At 38.3% G+C, this 19,760-nt stretch overlaps 1 protein-coding gene across 16 annotated transcripts in view; it reads left to right on the forward strand.

Annotated features, from left to right (window-relative positions):
* CADPS2 (calcium dependent secretion activator 2) overlaps nt 1-19,760 on the forward strand; it is a 522,703-nt gene that overhangs the window by 453,230 nt on the left and 49,713 nt on the right. For 7 of the 16 annotated variants that reach the window (XM_029924231.1, XM_029924250.1, XM_029924211.1 and 4 more), the window contains 4 exons: nt 4,240-4,381; nt 9,144-9,299; nt 10,697-10,844; nt 17,918-17,992. In XM_029924231.1, the coding sequence (XP_029780091.1) occupies nt 4,240-4,381; nt 9,144-9,299; nt 10,697-10,844; nt 17,918-17,992 (521 nt within the window). Of the gene's footprint in view, nt 1-4,239; nt 4,382-4,506; nt 4,627-9,143; nt 9,300-10,696; nt 10,845-11,570; nt 11,586-17,917; nt 17,993-19,760 lie in introns of all 16 variants that reach the window. The other 9 variants (XM_029924180.1, XM_029924174.1, XM_029924195.1 and 6 more) reach the window with 4 other exon arrangements.

Consider the following 19,760-nt stretch of genomic DNA (forward strand, 5'->3'; position numbering starts at 1 on the left):
GTTTTCTATATTTGCAAGCTCCTCTGCTTGAGGTTTGAAGAAGATGAACTAACAGAGGGAAAATGAGGATCCTGAAGACCAATAAAGGGATTATTGCACTGGACAAGGCAGGAGATAAGAAGACTGCAGGTAGGGCAACAGCAGTGACACTAGAGAGAGGAAGGGATATGTTAAGATGGCTATTAGGGATACAAAATACATAGGTCTCAATTACTACTTGGATGTAAGAAGTAAAGGCCAAGCCTGTAGTACAGTCACCAACTTCAGATACAGTGATTAGGTGGACAGTCTCTGCTTTCACTCCCATGGCAGGAACACAAGAGAAGCACACTTACTTAACAAGTTAATGAATTCAGTGCTTAGCAAGTGTATTAAGAAAGAGAGCTCTTGGTAGAAATACATTTGAGTCAACTGGTACTTAATCTTAGAATCATTATAACATTTAATAATAACAACATTGAGTATTGATTCTCCTATGTGCTTCTTCATTTTAACAAACTAAACATGACTTAATAGCCAACGTACCGAATCTCTAAGTGTATAATAAAGTAGCATTTGGATAGGTGAGGTAGAGCACACTCATTTGTGGATGTACTAATTTCTTAGGTGCGTGTATGTTTTGGTCTTAGACTAGTTAAAAATAATGACAGTGCTTAACCACACCTATCGGGATGTGGAGCCTATGGCTCTTTGCATTATTTTTTAACATTTTTATTTATTTTTGAGAGACAGAGCACAAGAGGAGGAGGGGCAGAAAGAGAGAGAGACACACAATTCGAAGCAGGCTCCAGGCTCTGAGCTGTCAGCACAGATCCTGACATGGGGCTCAAACCTATCATCTGTTAGATCAAGATCTGAGCCAAAGTCAGACACTTAACTGAACTGACTAAGCCACCCAGACACCCCGCATTTTTTTATTAGTAGCCCATGTAAATTAAAGGTTAGGGTATAGTCTAGCTACATAGCAATGTAAAGTTGTCCAGCTTTCGATGTATATTATAAGCACATTGAATATTTTCAGTGTTAATTCATTTTTCACTTCATTGAGTATAATAATTTTGCTCAGTCTCTTGAATTATTCATAGTTGAGGTTTTCAAAATTCTAATTCTAAAAACATAATTCATATAAGATATGGAGTAATATGTTTGTCATTTGCAAGATTTTTCTACCTAAAATATCTACATTTCTGGGTCTTAAATGATGCTGATATGCTGCTGGTAGGTTGGGAATGTATGAATGGATGGATAGGCAGATAACAGTTTGTGATCATGTAAATTGAGGGGCAGCAGTATTATGCTCTATGGAGGTTAAGGACTCTTGTTTTATTGTCTAATGACTAGATGACTTTTCCACATGTCCCCCAAATCCTCTGTTTCTCGCTTTCCTTATTGATAAGACTAAAAAATAATAGTGCTTCTCTCATAGAGTTTTTGTAATGATTAAATGAGAGAAGGCATATAAAAAACGTAGCACCCTGCTCAACACTCCAAAAATGCTGGTAAGGAGGAGGAAGAAAAAGGAGAGTTGTTAAGTGGAGATCCAACAGATATGGGTATATTTTTTAATTTGCTTACCACAATGACTTAGATGGCTTGAGTGAGAATATTTCATCCTTAATGTTCAACATCCTTACTTAGGTGATACATTTGGCAGAAGGAACTGAACTGTATGATCTGTAGTACCTTGAGCTCTCTGATTAAATCTCTAGGAATAAATAAAACTCCTTTCAGTGAGCTAATGAAAACATCATTAAGATAACATTAGTCTTCTAAATAAGACATTTATCTTTAAATATGATTATCATTCCCACTTTTATAAGAAATCTTTTTGCATATAGATAAGCCAGAAAAAAACTACTTAACCACAAAAAATACTAAACCAAATTAACTAGAAATAGAAAAAAAAAGTGTTGTATTTTTTTTGGCATTTAGAATTTTTCCTATTCCACTTTCATGTGTTCATAGTTTTCCAGCCTCTGACAAATTTCAGAATCCATTAAACCGGTATTCATGCCACTCTGGTAAGCACCCCACACTTTGCCCAAGTTTTAAAACACTATTTAGCTTGGAGGCATTTTTGCCCCAAGGATGATTATGTGGGAACTTGGCATATTTAGCTGAGTATTTTATAAGACATTACTATTAAAGTTGCTAGTTATTAGATTTTGTATACAGGCACACACAGCTATTCGGATCCATAAAAGTGAATGGGAGTCCTGAAAAACTTTTCCCCATCTCTCACCTCTGCTGCCCTAATCCTGGTCCCCAGTCATCATCACTGTCATCCTTTACCTGGTCCATTGCAGCAGAGCGCTGAGCACTAGCCACCTTCTGTGCTTCACCCGTGGTCACCTGCTCTATTTTCCTCAGAGCAACTGAGGAGATTCAATTGTGTCACTGCTCTGCTTACTCATAATAAAAATAATGAGGGGCGCCTGGGTAGCTCAGTCAGTTAAGTGTCCGACTTCGATTCAGATCACAATCTCGCAGTTTGTGAGTTTGAGCCCTGCGTCTGGCTTTGTGCTGACAGCTCAGAGCCTGGAGCCTGCTTCCAATTCTGTGTCTCCCTCTCTCTCTGCCCCTCCCCCAGTCATGCTCTGTCTTTCTCAAAAATAAATTAAAAACATTGAAAATTTTAAATAATAATAATGATGCTTCCCTGTGGACCTGTGTCCTACCATCTAGACATCATCTTGGACTATTCTTCCCCTACTCCTCCCACACTGGCTTTCTGATCTTCTAGAAATGCACCCACTTATTCCTTGCCTAGAACTTTCATACTAGCTCTTCCCTCTACCTGGAGATCTTCCCTCCAAATCTTCTGTGAATGGCACCCTGTCATTGAGACTCAATTAAGACTCTCTCTACAGAAATACCTTTCCCAACCATGGTGTATATTTTGAAATGAATATATTTTCACTTTGAGAGTCAAAAAACAATCACAGCTGGGTTTAAGATATGTTCACTTGAGAAACAATTATGTACTATCATCTAAAAGATTTCAAATTATTTGGTGAATATTACTTAACATTAGTTAGTATTTTCCTGTAGATTCTCTATTCTTTCATGGTGCAACTTGGACACATACTGGCTGTCTTAGTCCGTTCAGGCTGGGATAACAGAGTAGCAGACATTGGGTGGCTTACAAACAACAGAAATGTATTTCTCACAGTTTTGGGGGCTGGGAAGTCCAGGATCAGAATGCCTGCAGAGTCAGTGTCTGGTGAGAACTGGCTGCCTAGATGGCCATCTTCGAGCTATGTCCTCACATGGCAAAAGGGTCAAAGGATTTCTCTGGGATCTCTTTTATGAGGCTACAAATCCTGTTCATAAGGACTTTGCCTTCATGCCCGAATCGCCCCCTCAAGGCTCCACCTCCTAATACAATCACATTGGAAGTTAGGATTTCAACGTGTGGATTTGGCAGAGCAGTGGATGGTTGGCACACAAGCAGTGTATAGAGAGCACTGACCATCTTCTAATGACATTGTGTCCTGTGCACAGAAAGAAAGGATCCACCTTCTGGTGTAGGGAGGTGCACCTTACCTCCTATCTACCTACCAAACAGTCCTGTCCCTGTAGTACAAATTCCAAGACCTCTACAACTGCTTTAGGTAGGATATTCCACAGTAGCATTAAGTAGACAAATGGACACCTGGAAAATGCCGGGGATGTGCTGTTTTCAAAGACACGTGTGGAAAATTGAATGACTAACAAGAAAATCCACAAATAACTGGAAAGTTCACAAATCAGATTAGACATTTCAAAGGCCACAGTCACTGTCCTGGTGAATTAAATAAGTGTATCTCTTAGAAGTAATCAAGCTCAGCTCTTAGAATAAAATGGGATTAACTCTTTGTGATACACAGTACAGCACAGGGATTGTAACTCTCTTTATTGCTATATTTACATGTGTCGAGACCTTCAGGGTGTCCAACAGCTCCCTTGAATCTCTAGCAAGTCGTCATATGCCTCATGTGTTAGATCTCTTAGAAAGTAAAAACATACCACCTGCCAGGAACATTTTACAGAGATATAATCTATTTGCAGTTTTGGGGGGTTAATTATACTTCTTGATTAGCTTTCATGATACATTCAATATGAGGAGCAAGATCCATTATCATCTATATTTATCAGTTCTTCTGTGTCAGACTCTTTCAGGAAACGTTTTTTCACCCCTGTTTCCCAAATGCCTGATATGATCCCTCTGACAAACATATTTCTGCTTGACTATTTCAGCACTTTTATGTAATGGAAAATTTCACAAACACTTGCAAGAAATCTTTGTGCCCTTGGTTGTCCGCTACGTCGATCTCATGGAGTCCTCCATCGCCCAGTCAATTCACAGAGGTTTTGAGCAAGAGACATGGCAGCCTGTCAAGTAGGTATCTTGCCTAGTGTCCAGAGAACATCCGTCTCTTCAGTCCTGACCTTATGACTTTACACGTGGCCATCTGTAGTTATCGCTCATGGGGGCCCCTTCCCACGTTGTTTGTTTCTTTACAGGAATATCGCCAACAGTCTTCCCAATGTAGCTCTCCCAAAAGTTCCGAGTCTGCCTCTTAATCTTCCACAGATTCCTAGCTTTTCTACTCCTTCGTGGATGACTTCTTTACATGAGTCCACGTGTGTATTCCTCACTTATTTCCTGGTGGTGCGTTAGCTAGTGCATGGCCTGGGCTGTGTTCTGTGCACATGTGTTTAGATTGCATGGCATTTATCATCGTTGGTTGAGGAACACTATGTTTTGGTTTTCTTTGAGTTTTTTAAGCTATGAAGCTAAGCTTAGCATATCGATGATAAATGATACAGATTTTTTTTTAACAGTCACTGGTTTGATGTAGCCCATATGTAATCTGTTGGTCTGAGGTCATTTTGTGACCAGGTTGTAGACGCTAGCCTAAATGATACAGTTCAGGCAATCAATATGGTACCAGTACGTCTAGGAACCTTAGTTGACTCCAGCTTTGTTACTGGCCACATAGGTTCTCTTTCACATGCAGAAAACCATTGTCAGAATAGTTTCAAAAATATAATCCTTTTCTCTTTCATCTTAGTCTCACTTTTAAAGAAATAATATTGCAAGTTGTAGAAAGTGATTGTCCTTTATTTCTTCTTTTGTCCTTTCATGTATCAGTTGATATGCCCTGTTATTTTTAAATAATCTTTATGTCATTAAAAACTGCATATATTAATTCAACCTTGTGATAAACCTACCTATTGCAGATTCGGTAACTAAAAGTCATTAAAACAAAAAGGACACAGGCTTTGAAATTGAGCAGCCCTGAATTTAGACCCGAGCTTATTATTCATTAAGTTCTTTCTTAGCCTCAGTTTCTTCAGTTCTGAAATGGTTATGGTAGCTAATTTAAAGACATTATTGTGAGAAGAAGAAAAAGAAAAAAACTATGAAAAGTGACTAGCACTCCTAGGCTCTCAATTAATAATAACTACTCCTATTCTACATTATTATTTTATTATTATTACTGTCACCAATCATCATTATTCATAACTGTATAGTTTTCAAAAGTTTGAGCCTCATAGCAATCAGATGAATTCAACAATAGTCTATTTTTTGCCCAAGATCTCCTATGAAGTGAGCTAGAAAGAATAAAATGAGAGGAAGAAAAATGGCTACCATTTATTGAGCATTTATTATGTCCCCAGTGAGTGACAGAAGCGAGTTTCGAACCCAGGTCTGCCTGACTGCAAAGGACTCACTCCTCTCATTCATGTACAGGCTTCCCAAGAATATACTAGCTAAGGACTTGTCCGGCATCCTGTGTGCTGGTCCTCCCACCACTGTTAAACCTGCTCCCAGTCCAGACTGCATACACTTGAGAAAGACCAAGAAAGAGAAGAATAATTTGCAAGACAGCTTAGCAATACTTCTCCAAGTTCAACATCATCACTGTGCCCATGCTAATTATTTGGATACTGCGTTACATGTGAATCTTTTTCAGGCAAATGCTTTGGGCAGTTCCAGTGTGTATAGTGGTGTCTGTGTGTGCTTGGCAACGATCTAGGAAGTATAAGGAATCTTTCTGAGTTTACATTTTTTGTGCTTAATACTGTTTTGTAATTTCACTTCTCTTCCTCATTCCTCATCAGTTTACCACCCTTGATTTCAACCAAGAACACCATTGTGGGTGTTAACTTGTGAAATTTAGATTTTTTTTTTTTTGTCATTATCATTTTATTAGCTTCCAGGTCTGTCTGAAACCTGAGTCTCCTGATTGGGAGCCCCTTTGTAAAATGACCTGCATCTCAGGACACGAATCAGGACAGACTGTAGCTTTGTAAATTAAGTGCTCACACTTTAATCATTCTGGGTAAATTAAAAAAAATGTCTTACAACTTAGTCATCATTTTCTTTTCCTACTAGGATTATCAACATTAGGCCCTTGAGCAGGGCGCTCAGAATTACTTATTAATGTTACAATGTAGGCACAACTAGTTTTTTTATTTGTAAGGAGGGGTATTAAAGATTTTATTCTTATTTTTTTTAAATAATCTCTACTTCCAATGCGGGACTTGAACCCACAACCCCGAGATCAATAGATCAATAGTGACATGCTCCACTTACTGACACAGTCAGGTACCCAGTTTTTTGAATTTTTGTTATACAGCATTAATACCCCCTAATAATTCCATTTCACATATATAAGGAACTAAAAGTACAACTATGGCTTGTACATCTGTTAATGTATGTCCATATCACCTTACAAGGTATTTCTCCACATCTTCCTTCTGGTTTTTTGTTTGTTTGTTTGTTTGTTTGTTTTTACCTCTAAAAGTAGATGCCAATAAGATAAGTTACCTACTGGTGGTGTTAGGAAGTTTTCTCAGAATCCTTTACTCGCATTTGAATTCTTTGATCTGTTAATAGTACTTTCAAAATAGGTCACTGCTTAGAAATTATTTTAAAATGAAAACGTTCTGAGTAAATTGCAGGTTATATATTCCAGCTGAAGAGAAAAACTATTTACATTTTTTATCTAATTATAACAAACACTTGTTACCATAATTACATTCCCTATTAAGTACATTTATTACACTAGAGTCTTACCATAGCATCAAAGAACAGAATATATATCCATATTCTCTGTAAAGGTTTGTTATATGTTATGAGAAAGTCCATTTTCAATAGAATTCCACCTTCACTATTTCAGATTTTGTTGTAACGATGGCTTTTGTTGTTTTGTTATGCTGTTAAGAATACATTCACATTTCAAAAAGCTACTTATATTTCTCCAAAGTAAAAAAATGGTAAGTAGTAGATTTGCTTCTTTAACCAATTATATTCAATTACTTTTAAAATCTAAGTCCTCTAATTTACTGCATTGTATACTATGGTTATATAAAAGGATTTGCCTGATCATTTTTTCCTCATATATTTATTACCTATACAGCAAAAGAGAGCAAGAAGTATAGTGTTCTTTCTAACATTTTTCACATCAACATCAACATGGCGTTGCCTAGTTCTTTTGATGAATGGTACTTTGGGGACACTGATTTTTAAGGTGTTAAGAGATAGTGAGTAAAGAGCTGTGGGTGGTATTCCGTGGTTTGCTGCGATTCACCCTTTGAGAATTTAATCTTGAGCACATGTTGGCTAGGCAAGGAGACCGTGAGGAATTAGAGGCCGATCCAGAGAAGGAGCTCAAAGTAGGCTGGTAATGCAGGAAAGATGCTCAGGTGGAGGGAGTGGAGGCAAATAAGCATTTAATTAGCCAGAGAAGGAGGTGATTTTTTTAAGCCAACTAGTTAAGATATATTTCGCTAAACAAAGTGGGTGTTTAGAAGAATTTTATTTTTATAGGGGCGCCTGGGTGGCTCAGTCGGTTGAGCATCCGACTTCGGCTCAGGTTATGATCTCGCAGATAGAGAGTTGGAGTTCTGTGCCCGGCTCTGTGCTGACTGCTCAGAGTGCTCAGAGCCTGGAGCCTGTCTTCAGATTCTCCCTCTCTCTCTCTCTCTCTCTCTCTCTCTCTCAAAACTAAACATTTTTTTAATTAAAAGAATTTTATTTTTATAAAAGTTTTCTACTGTGCTCCTGTGATACATTATCTTATTTCTCTGATTTTCTTTTGCACACTCAAAATAGAACTTTTCGGTTAGTATGTGTGAAACAGTTATGGGAAAGCTGAGGAGAAATGAATCATTCAGGAGCTTTTTTCTCCTTTTATTCTTAAATTTCAGTGTATTTTAACATAGGAGTATTTTACTTTGAAAGCTTCTGTTTCCTTTGTAGGCTCTATACTTGCATAAGGGAAAGGAGTACTGTCACCCTTGGCCCGAATGTTAGGTGCACTTTGACATGAGCGACCTTCACACCTGGAGCGAAGCTCTAGTCTCCACAGTAGTTTTGCCACCGCAGTGAACGCAGAGCCCATCTAGGCTCCACGGTCAGATAGATGGAACAATCTGAAATACAGGGTTTGGTTCCCACTTCAGAGCACCCTGAATGTCATTTCTCTGTTAGACAGTACACATACCTCGTACTGTTAGGTTTAATTATGAGCTAGAAAAGTCAAAACGCATTTCACAATGGGCATGCGATTGGCTTCCCTTCCCAGCCCGTTATTTCCCTGCAAGTACCTGCTTCCCCTTTCCCTCTAATCGAGAACTTTAAGGGTCCTGTCCACTACCGGCCTGTCTGTAGACACCCGGAAGCCATGATGACGACAAGGGCACATACATATGCCTGAGAAAAGCGTTCAGTTGCTGTCATGTGGGTTTTCTTACGTAAAACATACTTCTGTGAATTTCGAGGAAGAAACATTTATGAATGTTATCTTTATCTTAAATATTGGTAAAAAGCATTCAAAGTGTTCATCCATGTACAACTTGATTTCTTTTCCTCAGTAAAGTACCCTTATCCATTCTATCCCTTTCTACGAAACCTTACTGCTGTATTCATTTCTATTTTGTTTTGGGTTTTTGGCCTCACCTTATTAAGAAGAAATGAAAAGGAAGAGATTTAGAAGGTTGAATAAAGAAAATATCCATGATTAAGGGTCTTACATGCTATGTTTTTACTAATGGCTCTTGACACAGAAAGGAAAAGCACGATGTATTGTTGGTCCTCGTAGCTCACCGTGGCCGTTCATGATGCTCTTTGTTTTTCCTTTTTCTTCTAGCAATGGCTCAGCAACATCAGAAGACCTTTTTTGGAAACTTGATGCACTGCAAATGTTTGTCTTTGATCTACACTGGCCAGAACAAGAATTTGCCCACCACTTAGAGCAAAGACTTAAACTAATGGCCAGTGATATGATAGAGGCCTGTGTCAAAAGGTAGACCTGTGTTTTCAAGTTGCTGCTTAGTATGCCAGCAGCCCAAGTGGCACTTTTCACCAAGTACCTGTTATATAATTATCACAAGGAAGGTTTCCATATGTACTACCGTTACAAAATTTAATGTGCGTGAGGTTCTCAGACCTAAATTCTGGGGACTCCTGTAACTGACAAAATTGGCCTAAAGCTTTTTCTTAGGCCTTTTAATCATTGCCTTCATCCGTGGCATCCAGACTATATTAATCATTTCTGTTGTGCTTATTGTTGTCTCTCTGGGAATACTCTGCTTTAAATTCCCAAGGCAGTACTTCTGGAGACATACGGAAAAGGTCTGTTAAGTACTTTATGCATTATGCACTGTGTCTGTACACTGTGAAATGGCACGGCAAATTCAAATTTTGCTCAGCGCCACCGATTCTTTTGTCTTCTGGTAGTCTCTATCCACATCAAATGAGTTCTAGGTATCCATTTATATTCTCCAGAACTCAACCAGAAATAAGTAATGAGGCTTTGGATTCTTCCAAATGTGCTTTCATTTTTCACCTTTTTTCTTTTTCACATTTCCTACAAAATCAGCGTCATATCTCTGATTAGCCAAGTGTAGTGTTTCCATTGCCCTTGTTCATAACTCATACAAGAACAGTGTGGGCAGCATATTGGAATAAACACTGGGTGGAAAAATGGCATAATCCTGAATTCTGCAAAGTAAGAATAATCCTGCCTTTAGAATAAGGTTCAATGGCTTCCTAAGGCAAGGCCATGCATTCAATTATTTAATGCTTAAAAAATTATGTTTGTCATATGTGATTCTGATGTTACAACTCTATGGAGGTTCTCTGGATCCTTTAGAAAAAAAAATCCAAATTGCCCATTCCACTGTTTCTTTCAAACTACTATCTACAATTTTGGGTATTTGAAAGAAAATCTAAGTGATAACAAAAGAATTCTGCATTCTCCATTGTACATTAATTATAATGTTTTAGAGTTTTCCAGACTTGTACTTTTTTTGATGTGGTAAACCCTCATGCAGAGGATTTGTTCTGTTTTAATACAGAGAAATTAAGTGGTTTTTATACTCAGAAATTAATCCAGGCAGTTAGGTAAAACCAAGAGGCCTTTTCATTAAGAGTTATACATGAAATATAACAAATAGTTTCATTGAGGTAGAGATGCTATCTGCAGGGCTGCAAAGGCTCTGTGTGATATAAAACATATCCATGATCTCTCCTGTGAGACACCTGAAAAAGAAGAGCGTCCCCTCCCCTAGTTCTCAAGCAATGTGACACTCCATATTTGCATGTTTTAAATTAGCATCTTGTAGTGTTGATTTCACTTGTACTGAACAGATGAGACATATTTCAGAATTACTTACTATGGATTCATGTTTTAATGACTAGAACAAGAACTGCATTTGAACTCAAGCTGCAAAAGGCAAGCAAAACCACTGACTTGCGCATCCCAGCTTCTGTGTGTACAATGTTTAATGTATTAGTCGATGCCAGAAAGCAAAGTGCCAAACTTTGTGCCCTGGATGGAGGACAAGAGGTAAGTGGACAGTGTCACATATGGATACGCAGCATGGGCTACTGGAGACTGTTTCCAGAAGTCTCTGGCTTGATTAGATTCAAAAACCAAGTTCTCCAGTAGAAGTGTTTGATCTTTTCTTTACTATAATAATGGAAGGCCCTTTATTCTTGGTTCATGACAGTTTCTTCTTTCTTATATGAAGACTGCCCAAGATTTTATAAATGGCCATTGAATTTCAGATATACCTTTTAACAGCTTAGGTGTTGTATATTTACATAAACTTTGCTTTTCACAAGCAAATAAGGAAGCTAGAAAGCTTCCTGCTTTGTTTATTTATACAAATCTAGAGTATCCTGAGTTTGCATTCAAAAAACAAGGCACAGAAATAACATATGAGATCATTTATTTATACAAAAGTCTCCATTTTTCTTAAAGAGCAAGTAGAAATGTACTTTAAAAAGTAGTCTTCTTTTTTTTTCTTTGCTTTTAATAAATATCCCATTGTTTCACTTCGATTCATGTTTTGTTTGGTTCTATGTTCAAAAACACAACTTATTTACCCCATGATTTATTTTTGTTGAGAGTGGCGATTGGATGAAAACGGATCTGTTTTTCTAGAGTATCTGTTTAAGTTGACGTTTTGTTGCCTCTTTTCTCATTGTAATTAATTTTCATCATTTTTTTACTTTTCCCCTATGTTCTCCTTCATCATCTTTTTTTTTTTCCCTCCATGGCATGATCCAGTTTGGTAGTCAGTGGGTAAGTCTCATTTTTGGTTTTTGTTGTTAAAGCACTTTCATTTGAATTATTATTGTTGTAAATGCACATTTTTTAATTTTTGTCTTTTCTAGTTAAAATAATTAATTCCATTTTCATGTTTATGGTTTTTGTATATGTGCCTAACACTAACTGCTTACCATAACTTAGCAATACCCAGAGGCATATTAAAGCCCATGTAAATACTTATACCTTAAATAATGTCAAGGGGAATATTTTTTCCCTGTAAGGCTGTACAGTCTAAGAACTGCTCTAAGATTTTTAGGGATAAAATAATTTAAAATGAAATGAATTCACCCTCCTTTAAACAAAACTGAATAAATTCAGAAGCAGGGTGATTGTAAGTATTTTCAAGGTACAAATATCTGTAGTATATACTTTCACTAATACCAGACAAATTTGGAGTTTGGGGCTTTGGCTGACATACAGTGTATGTCAGGGTGCCTCTAAATTTGAGGACCAGGAGGCCATTCCTAAGGTCACTTCATGCAGAAGAACCCCACTGTGGATCTCAATACGGTACATGCCCACCAGTGATACAGCCTTTCCTCCCGCTCGGTGGCCTGGGAAGTAACCAGCAGCAGAGGCAGGAAAGAGGCGGTCCTGTGTCAGGAGCCGTTCATCTCCTCCTCCTTACGCAAGGTTATCTTGAGTTACCACCCAGAACCTTACCACCCAGAACCTCAGAGGTACATGATTGGAAAACTTTTATGCATAAAACATTGACTAGATATTATGTAAATATATGTAAAATATATGTTATTTATTATATTTATGTCTTGATAAGTCAGAATGATTTTGTGCTCTGTGGGTGTGTTAAATCTCACAAGTCTTAAAGTTGCCACCTGGGAGTCAACTCACAGTGAGTCTACTAAGCTAACGATTCTCATCCAAGCAGAAGGACTTAACGTAGGATAAGAAGGCCCACTGTTTGTGAATTTCATACTTATTTAACCCAGACAAAGACATTAGCTATTGGGCCATACTTTATGTGTGTGCACACATATATCATTCTTTGAGAAATTCAAAGGGAAAAAATACATTCTAATACCATAGCATACAACCTTACACTGTATTAAGGAACTGATATGTGTTCTAGAATGTTCGCGTAATTATCATCCTCTGAGCACTTACAACATGATTTATTATCTCTAATTATCTGAATGGGGAAGCAGCTGGCTTGGGTATCAACCGCTCATCTCTACCTTTTCACGTTTCCAGTACTCAGATGTAAGCCTTTGATGGTCTACTCAGAAATATTGTCTGACGTCTTCATAAGCCCATACATTTCTCATCAGATTCATAGAGTCATCTTGCCTCTTCCCATTAATATTGGGTTTACCCATTTGTTTTTATTTTCACATACGTGGCAGTACCTGACACATAATAGGCACTTAGTTATATTTTTTGAATGAACAGACTGGTAATGTTGTCACTACCTTAAAAATCCTCCCCTGTAAGAAACAACTTATTCTAGTACTTACAAAGAAAAACAGGCACACAGGGAAATGACAAAACATTGTTGCATTGTCAAATGATGTTTTATATTAACAGGTAGATGGTTTTGAAGAATAATCTGCTACTGTTCATTATATTTGCACCTGTACCTTCTCACTGGAGACAATTAGTTCCCCACAACTTTCACACAATTAATATAGTTCAAAATGTGCAGGTGTAAAACCCATTAGCAACTATGAAAAGTGGTAAACAAGAATTTCAGTGCAGAAGGATTTTATCCTTTGTTTTTCATCACTAATAAATAGACCCACATAATTGCACAGGCTTTCCGTCTCTGGGCTTGAGATAAGTTTTGGAATTGTTGCAAATTAGCAAATATATTACTTGCATAGGTGAGCCAGTGGACCCCATTCTGTGGTGAGTAACAAATTAAAAACTCAATTATTATAAAATTTGGAACCTTGTGAAATATATATTTATACATAGGTAAACCTAGTAGAGATATGTTTCTAAATTTTAGGGAATTACCTCTCCAAAGTCTCCAGAAAATTTGTTTTATGTCACTGCTGAGATGAAACCTTCCCAGCTCCTTTCCCCCAAGGCAGCCCTTCTGTGCTCCTAAGTTATGATTCTGTTTTCTCACGTGGCACACGATGATGCAAACGTGCTCAACCGCAGCCCAGAATGGTGTTTAATGGAGTCATTAGTGAGCGAATGATCTGCCATGTGACAGCTGTGTGTAATGAGTCAGCAGTCTGAGGCCAGTTCCTCAGGGACAGATGTTGAGATCACAAAACCACCAGTGTTTAGAAATCTTCATTCTCCCTAAACTGCCTGGATCTTAGCTCTCACCGCCACTGCATTGGGATGGCCCATCCATTGAGAATGAAAACACATTAATGGAGGCTACTTGTGAGAGATTTGTTCTCAACTACAATAAAATGTTTCCATTTCCCGAACTAACAGTCCAATACCTTTCAAATTCTTCTGAGGAGAAGGACAAAATCTTTTAAAAATTCTGGATTGCACTGGCCTTGGATTAGTCATTGTTTCTTATGTGTTTACCTTAACAGTCAGGTAAAATGATATTTACCTAAGTGTAGGGGGACCAGGATTTTAGACCTGCACCTGATCTCCGAATTCCCTGGGCTCCACGAAGTAAGAATTCTTTAAAAGTTCATCTTAATCTAAAGTCAGAATCACCTGCTGGAGAAGCAAGACACAGACACTTCACTTTTCAGGGCAAATGTAGGGAGAATTATGCTAAGAAATGAGCTATAATTTGTCAAAAGCCTAGTACATAGGATTAGGGATCCAACTTGAAATATTATGATAGAAATTGTATAGTTTTTTGTTGTTGCAGACAAACTATTTGCAGACTTTTATCAAAAATTCAATCTGTTGAGGTGCCTGGGTGGCTCAGGTCACAATCTCACACTTCATGGGATTGAGTCCCCAGTAAGGGCTCTGCACTGGATTCTCTCCAAATTGCACATACCTCTGTGTGCGTGCGTGCGTGTGTGTGTGTGTGTGTGTGTGTGCGCGCAAGCTTGTGCACTGTCTTCTCTTGCTTGCTCTGTCTCTCTCAAAATAAACTTAAAAAAAAATTTTTTTTAATTCTCTCTGTTAATGTCTGGATGTCCATAAACTCTCTACCAGTTTTAGGTTAGGTAATGTAAATGTCAATGCAAATAAATTCTGTTCTTATCTGTGATCTCTTTTGGTGTGTTTGTTTGTCTTTGGAAACTGTCTGGATTCCCTGATGAATAACCCTCCCTAGCTAACCTTCTATCATCTCTATGCCGCATATGTGGGTTATTCTTTTCGCAGCACATATATATAAAATCAGAATCCTGAGCTACCTGCCCAGTCCTACCCACAGTGCTCCCCGACCACCTCTACCAACTGTGCAACTAGAGCAGATTCTGCAAGTTTTAGTATTCATAAACGTTTGAACTAATCAGATAAATTTACAATAGCAAAATTGCATGTTATAAAAACCTAACAAACATGCTACATGGGTTTGCTCCTTGGATAATACATTTACTATACTTTTCTTTCTTTTTAATGTTTTGTTTCTCTTTCACCTTTTCCTCCGCCCTCACTCCTTCCTTCTCTTACTGCTTTTGGCTAGATGTCAAAGAAAATAGCAGTTTAAAGGTTTAAACCTAGGAGTTTGATGCTCCTAGGGTCCATGGCTTTTCCTGCCTTTTGATAAAAAGGGTATAAGGGACCTCCTTAGTGGCTCATCTCTTGATTTTAAGATGTGCCCAAATCAACCCAATCTAAAAGTTTAACATGTAGAAACTCTACAGTTTTATGTCCAATAGCCTTCTGATGACTTCTGATTACCTTTGAGTTTAAAAAAGAAAGAAATATATGGGGTGCCTGGGTGGCTCAGTCTGTTAAACATCCAACTCTTGATTTCAGCTCAGGTCATGATCTCCCAGTGGTGGGATAGAGCCCTGCATTGGGCTCTGCGCTGACAGCACAAAGCCTGCTTGGGATTCTCTCTTTCCCTCTCTCTCTTTCTCTGCCCCTCCTCTGCTCATACTTTCTCTCTCTCAAAAGAAATCAATGTTAAAAATATTTTTTAATTTTTTAAGATTTATTCATTTTTCAGAGCCAGAGCATGAGTCAGGGAGGGGCAGGGAGAGAGGGAGACACAGTGTCTAAAGCAGGCTCCAGGCTCTGAGCTGTCAGCACAGAGCCCAATGTGGGGCTTCAACCCATGGACCATGAGGTCATGACCTGGGCTGAAGGCAGATGCTTAACCAACTGAGCCACCCAGGTGCCCTTAAAAATGTTTTTAGTGAATATATGATGGGCAACTGGCTGACACAGTTGGTAGAGCATGCAGCTCTTAATCTCGGTGTTGTAAGTTCAAGCCCCACGTTGGGCATAGAAATTACTTAAAAATAAAATCTTTTTAAAAAAATGAAATATGTAACAAACATACACATATCAAGTATATATTTAACAATTTGGAACCACTCAGGGGTCTGGGCATCTTGATCCCTCTGTGTTTTAGAGCACTTTCCAGGGAAGAGAAAGGTCAGAAGCTTAAAGCCCGTCTCCTTATCCCTTTCCTGCCCTGCCCCAAACAGGAGCCTCAGTCTGGTATTTCACTTCCTCCTGCTGCACAGATACAAATTTGTAGAGAGAGGGATATGAAAAGAGCGTAGTAGCAGTAGCCGGGAGGGAGCTCAGGGCAGGGCTCATTTGCATAAGCTCCTCACTCCAGGTCAGCCATCCAGCTTCCTGGGGAGATGGGGACCCTTTTTGTACTTGTGTCTGTCAGGGGCTTCCCAGCCAGCTCAGCTCCCAGCCAGATTCTTGACGCTCTTTCTCTTCTACTGTGTTTTTCCTTATTTTCTCCCCTTTCCTCTTCCTTCTCTTCACAACGTTCCAAAAGTAGAAGAATCAACCTCACTATAATAGAAATCTATGCTCTGTGTTTCTGTTCCATTTGTCTCTGGAGAGCACAAGTTGGGAATCTGTAAGGCTTTCAGAAAGACAGCCACATAATATTTCCATGCACTAGGTGAGATATATGTCTGGAAAGTTCCATTTTCATATATATATATGTGCTTAATTTTAGACCACTTGTCAACACACACATGCAGAAAAGAAAATTCACACGCTCCAAAATTATGCTTCCTTTATTATTTGTGCTGGTAGATCACCACTTGTAACGGTCAGAGCCTCTGAGGGAAAATCATTCCCTATGTGTTCCAAAGGGGACCTAAGTCGATGTTTTGTTGTGTGTGGAAACTTTGAGACATGTTTTCAGAAGAAAAAAATAGCTTTCAAAAACTTACATCTTAGGAAACCATTCAACCAGCAGCTGTTAAGTTGGTCTAATGTTTATACTGACCTGAGTACTTTTACTCTATGCATTCTGTTAGCTGTTGCAAGAAGCCTTGAACCATCAAGATAGGGTTAGTCTTTACAAGTCACATTTTCTGTGAAGTGGCTGTTGGGGACAATCGGCTGTCAGATAAATGCTTCTAAAGGAAGAATTAGTGTTTAAATGAATGCGCCTTCACATGCTGCAGAAGCCGAAGCGCCTGCTAATTTAAGAATGCAACTCTCTAGTATTCTCTTAAGAAAGCAAAAAAAAAAAAAAAAAAAAAAAAAAAAAAAAGAGGCTTTCGGGTTTATTTTAAATGCATCTTTTTTATATTTACTTGAAGGCGTCTTTCTCATGAGGAAGCAGCGATAAAACTATGGGGAGTGAGTGCTGTTTCATTATACCTTTTATGGCCTATTAATTTGTTACCATCTATTCACCTTTGTTGATGAAATTTTAATTTTGCCCTTGCTTGAGCATATTGTAAGCATTGTATAAACTGTTCCTCCCTGCGCTGACAAAAACGGTCCTTTTAGAGGGAACAATTGGGAGCTCATTTTATTTCTAGGGCACATTTAAAATAACTTCTGAATGAGAGTTGTCAGACACAAAATGCTGTATTAATTAAATCTTGTTCTAGTCTTTTTGCTTCTCCAGCTAAACCAACCCTTTAGAAAAATACACGGCCACCTTCATTATGGAGAAGAAGACAAAAAGTACCCTTCACATTCCTCTGCCTGAATAAGAATAAGAACTCAATTCATCTCTATAATAACCCCATTAGCTGCTTAACTCAACAGTGCACATGGGAAAATTTTCAAATGACAATGTGAAAAGTGTTGATTGGGTGGATCGTTTTCAAGGTTTTGTTCTTCTCGTGTTCAAAATGATCATTTTAAGTAAATCCGATATGTCCTAACCAGTCGCTTTAAAGCATTTCTGACTTGATGACAAAAGTTTTGTGTCCACATCAGCTAACGCATCTTTGTCTTTTAACATCCAGCAGCAGTACCATTCGAAAATAGATGATTTGATTGACAACAATGTAAAAGAAATCATTTCACTGCTAGTTTCAAAGGTAAGGTATTATTTATTCACCTTTTTAAATCAAACTCAGAGATCTATTTTGCTGAGACGTTAGAGAAATGTCTGTCTTGTGTTTCAAACACCTAAGTGAGAAATAGTAGTTTTAAAAATAGATGCAAAAACAGTTCAGATTTTAAGAAGGGTTCTGAGCAAAATGTGAACACAACTTTTGATTTCTTTTGTTTACAATTCATTTTGGCTTTTCTCGCAATTGTTGTCCTTTTAAAAATAACCCTGTGTTCTCGTAAGACCTTATTATTTCACATTCGTGTTCTTTTACTACGTGTCTTATCTGTTGGGCTGACTTGAGTAGTCACCGGTCCTCGAATGTAGCCTGTTTGCTGCGGTGACAGGGCTGAGGCTCTGGGGCCGGTCACAGGTGGACAGAGAAAGCTTGCCGCCTGGAGTCTGATGTTCTCCACTTCTTGGGAAGGCTTCCGCTGTTTCCAGTGTGACGCTCCAGACATCTTGGACAGTCTCTGGCCTTTCATCGTAGCAGCAGAGAGGAAGCATAAATGAGTATTCCACTGAATGATGAGGTGAACTGAAATCCCACTGAGGTGTAACAGACTTCCATGAGTGACACTTGAGGTCTGCGTCTGCTGGGGAAAGACACAGAAAAGGGAACTCCAGAGGGTCAGGAGTTAGAATGGACATGGTCCAGGAACACAGTCACATGAGCAGACATAGCCCATGCTCTTCCAAGGCTTGATCAAAGAACCACATACCTGACTTCATAAAACAATTGGAAGAATGTAAAAAAAAAAAAAAAAAAAGCAAAGGAAAAAACACCCCCAATTTAATAAACCAAGGGCATGTTGTTTAGAAAATAGAGTGGTGCCCAGTAAGCATTAAAATTGTTAAACCTCACTGATAATTTAAAGAATGAAGAAAAATTTAGGGCGCCTGGATGGCTCAGTCAGTTAAGCATGCAATTCTTGACTTCAGTGAGGTCATGATCTCACTGTTTGTGAGTTTGAGCTCTGCATCAGGCTCTGTGCTGACAGTGCAGAGCCTGCTTGGGATTCTGTCTCCTCCTGTCTCTGCTCCTCCCTCACTTCTTGTCTCTCTACATACTTACTTACATACATACATAAAAATAAAAATAAACTTAAAAAGGGAAAAAATCCTAAAATTTTTTCTAACTTGTTTTTATTTTTTTAATTAAATAGTTTATTACCAAGTTGGTTTCCATATAACACCCAGTGCTCTTCTCCACAAGTGCCCCTCTCCATTCCATAACTATCACCCCCCCTTCCCCTGCCCCCCCTTCAACCCTCAGTTTGTTTTCAGTATTTGAAAGTCTCTCATGATTTGCCTCACTCCCTCTCCCCAACTCTTTTCTCCCCTTTCCCCTTCCCATGGTCACCTGTTAGGTTTCTCCAATTAGACCTATAAGTGAAAACATATGCTATCTGTCCTCTGTCTCACTTATTTCACTTAGCATGACTCCCTGTAGGTCCATCCACTTTGCTACAAATGGCCAGATTTCATTCTTTCTCATTGCCATGTAGTAATCCATTGTGTATGTGTGGGTGTGTGTATATATATATATATATATATATATATATATATATATATATACACACATATATATATACGTATATATATGTGTGTGTGTGTGTATATATATATATATATACATACATATATACATATGTATGTATATATATGTATATATATATATATGCCACATCTTCTTAATCCATTCATCAGGTGATGGACATTTAGGCTCTTTGCATGATTTGGCTATTGTGGAC

Source organism: Suricata suricatta, chromosome 2 (assembly GCF_006229205.1).
Source record: "Suricata suricatta isolate VVHF042 chromosome 2, meerkat_22Aug2017_6uvM2_HiC, whole genome shotgun sequence".
NCBI lineage: Eukaryota > Metazoa > Chordata > Mammalia > Carnivora > Herpestidae > Suricata > Suricata suricatta.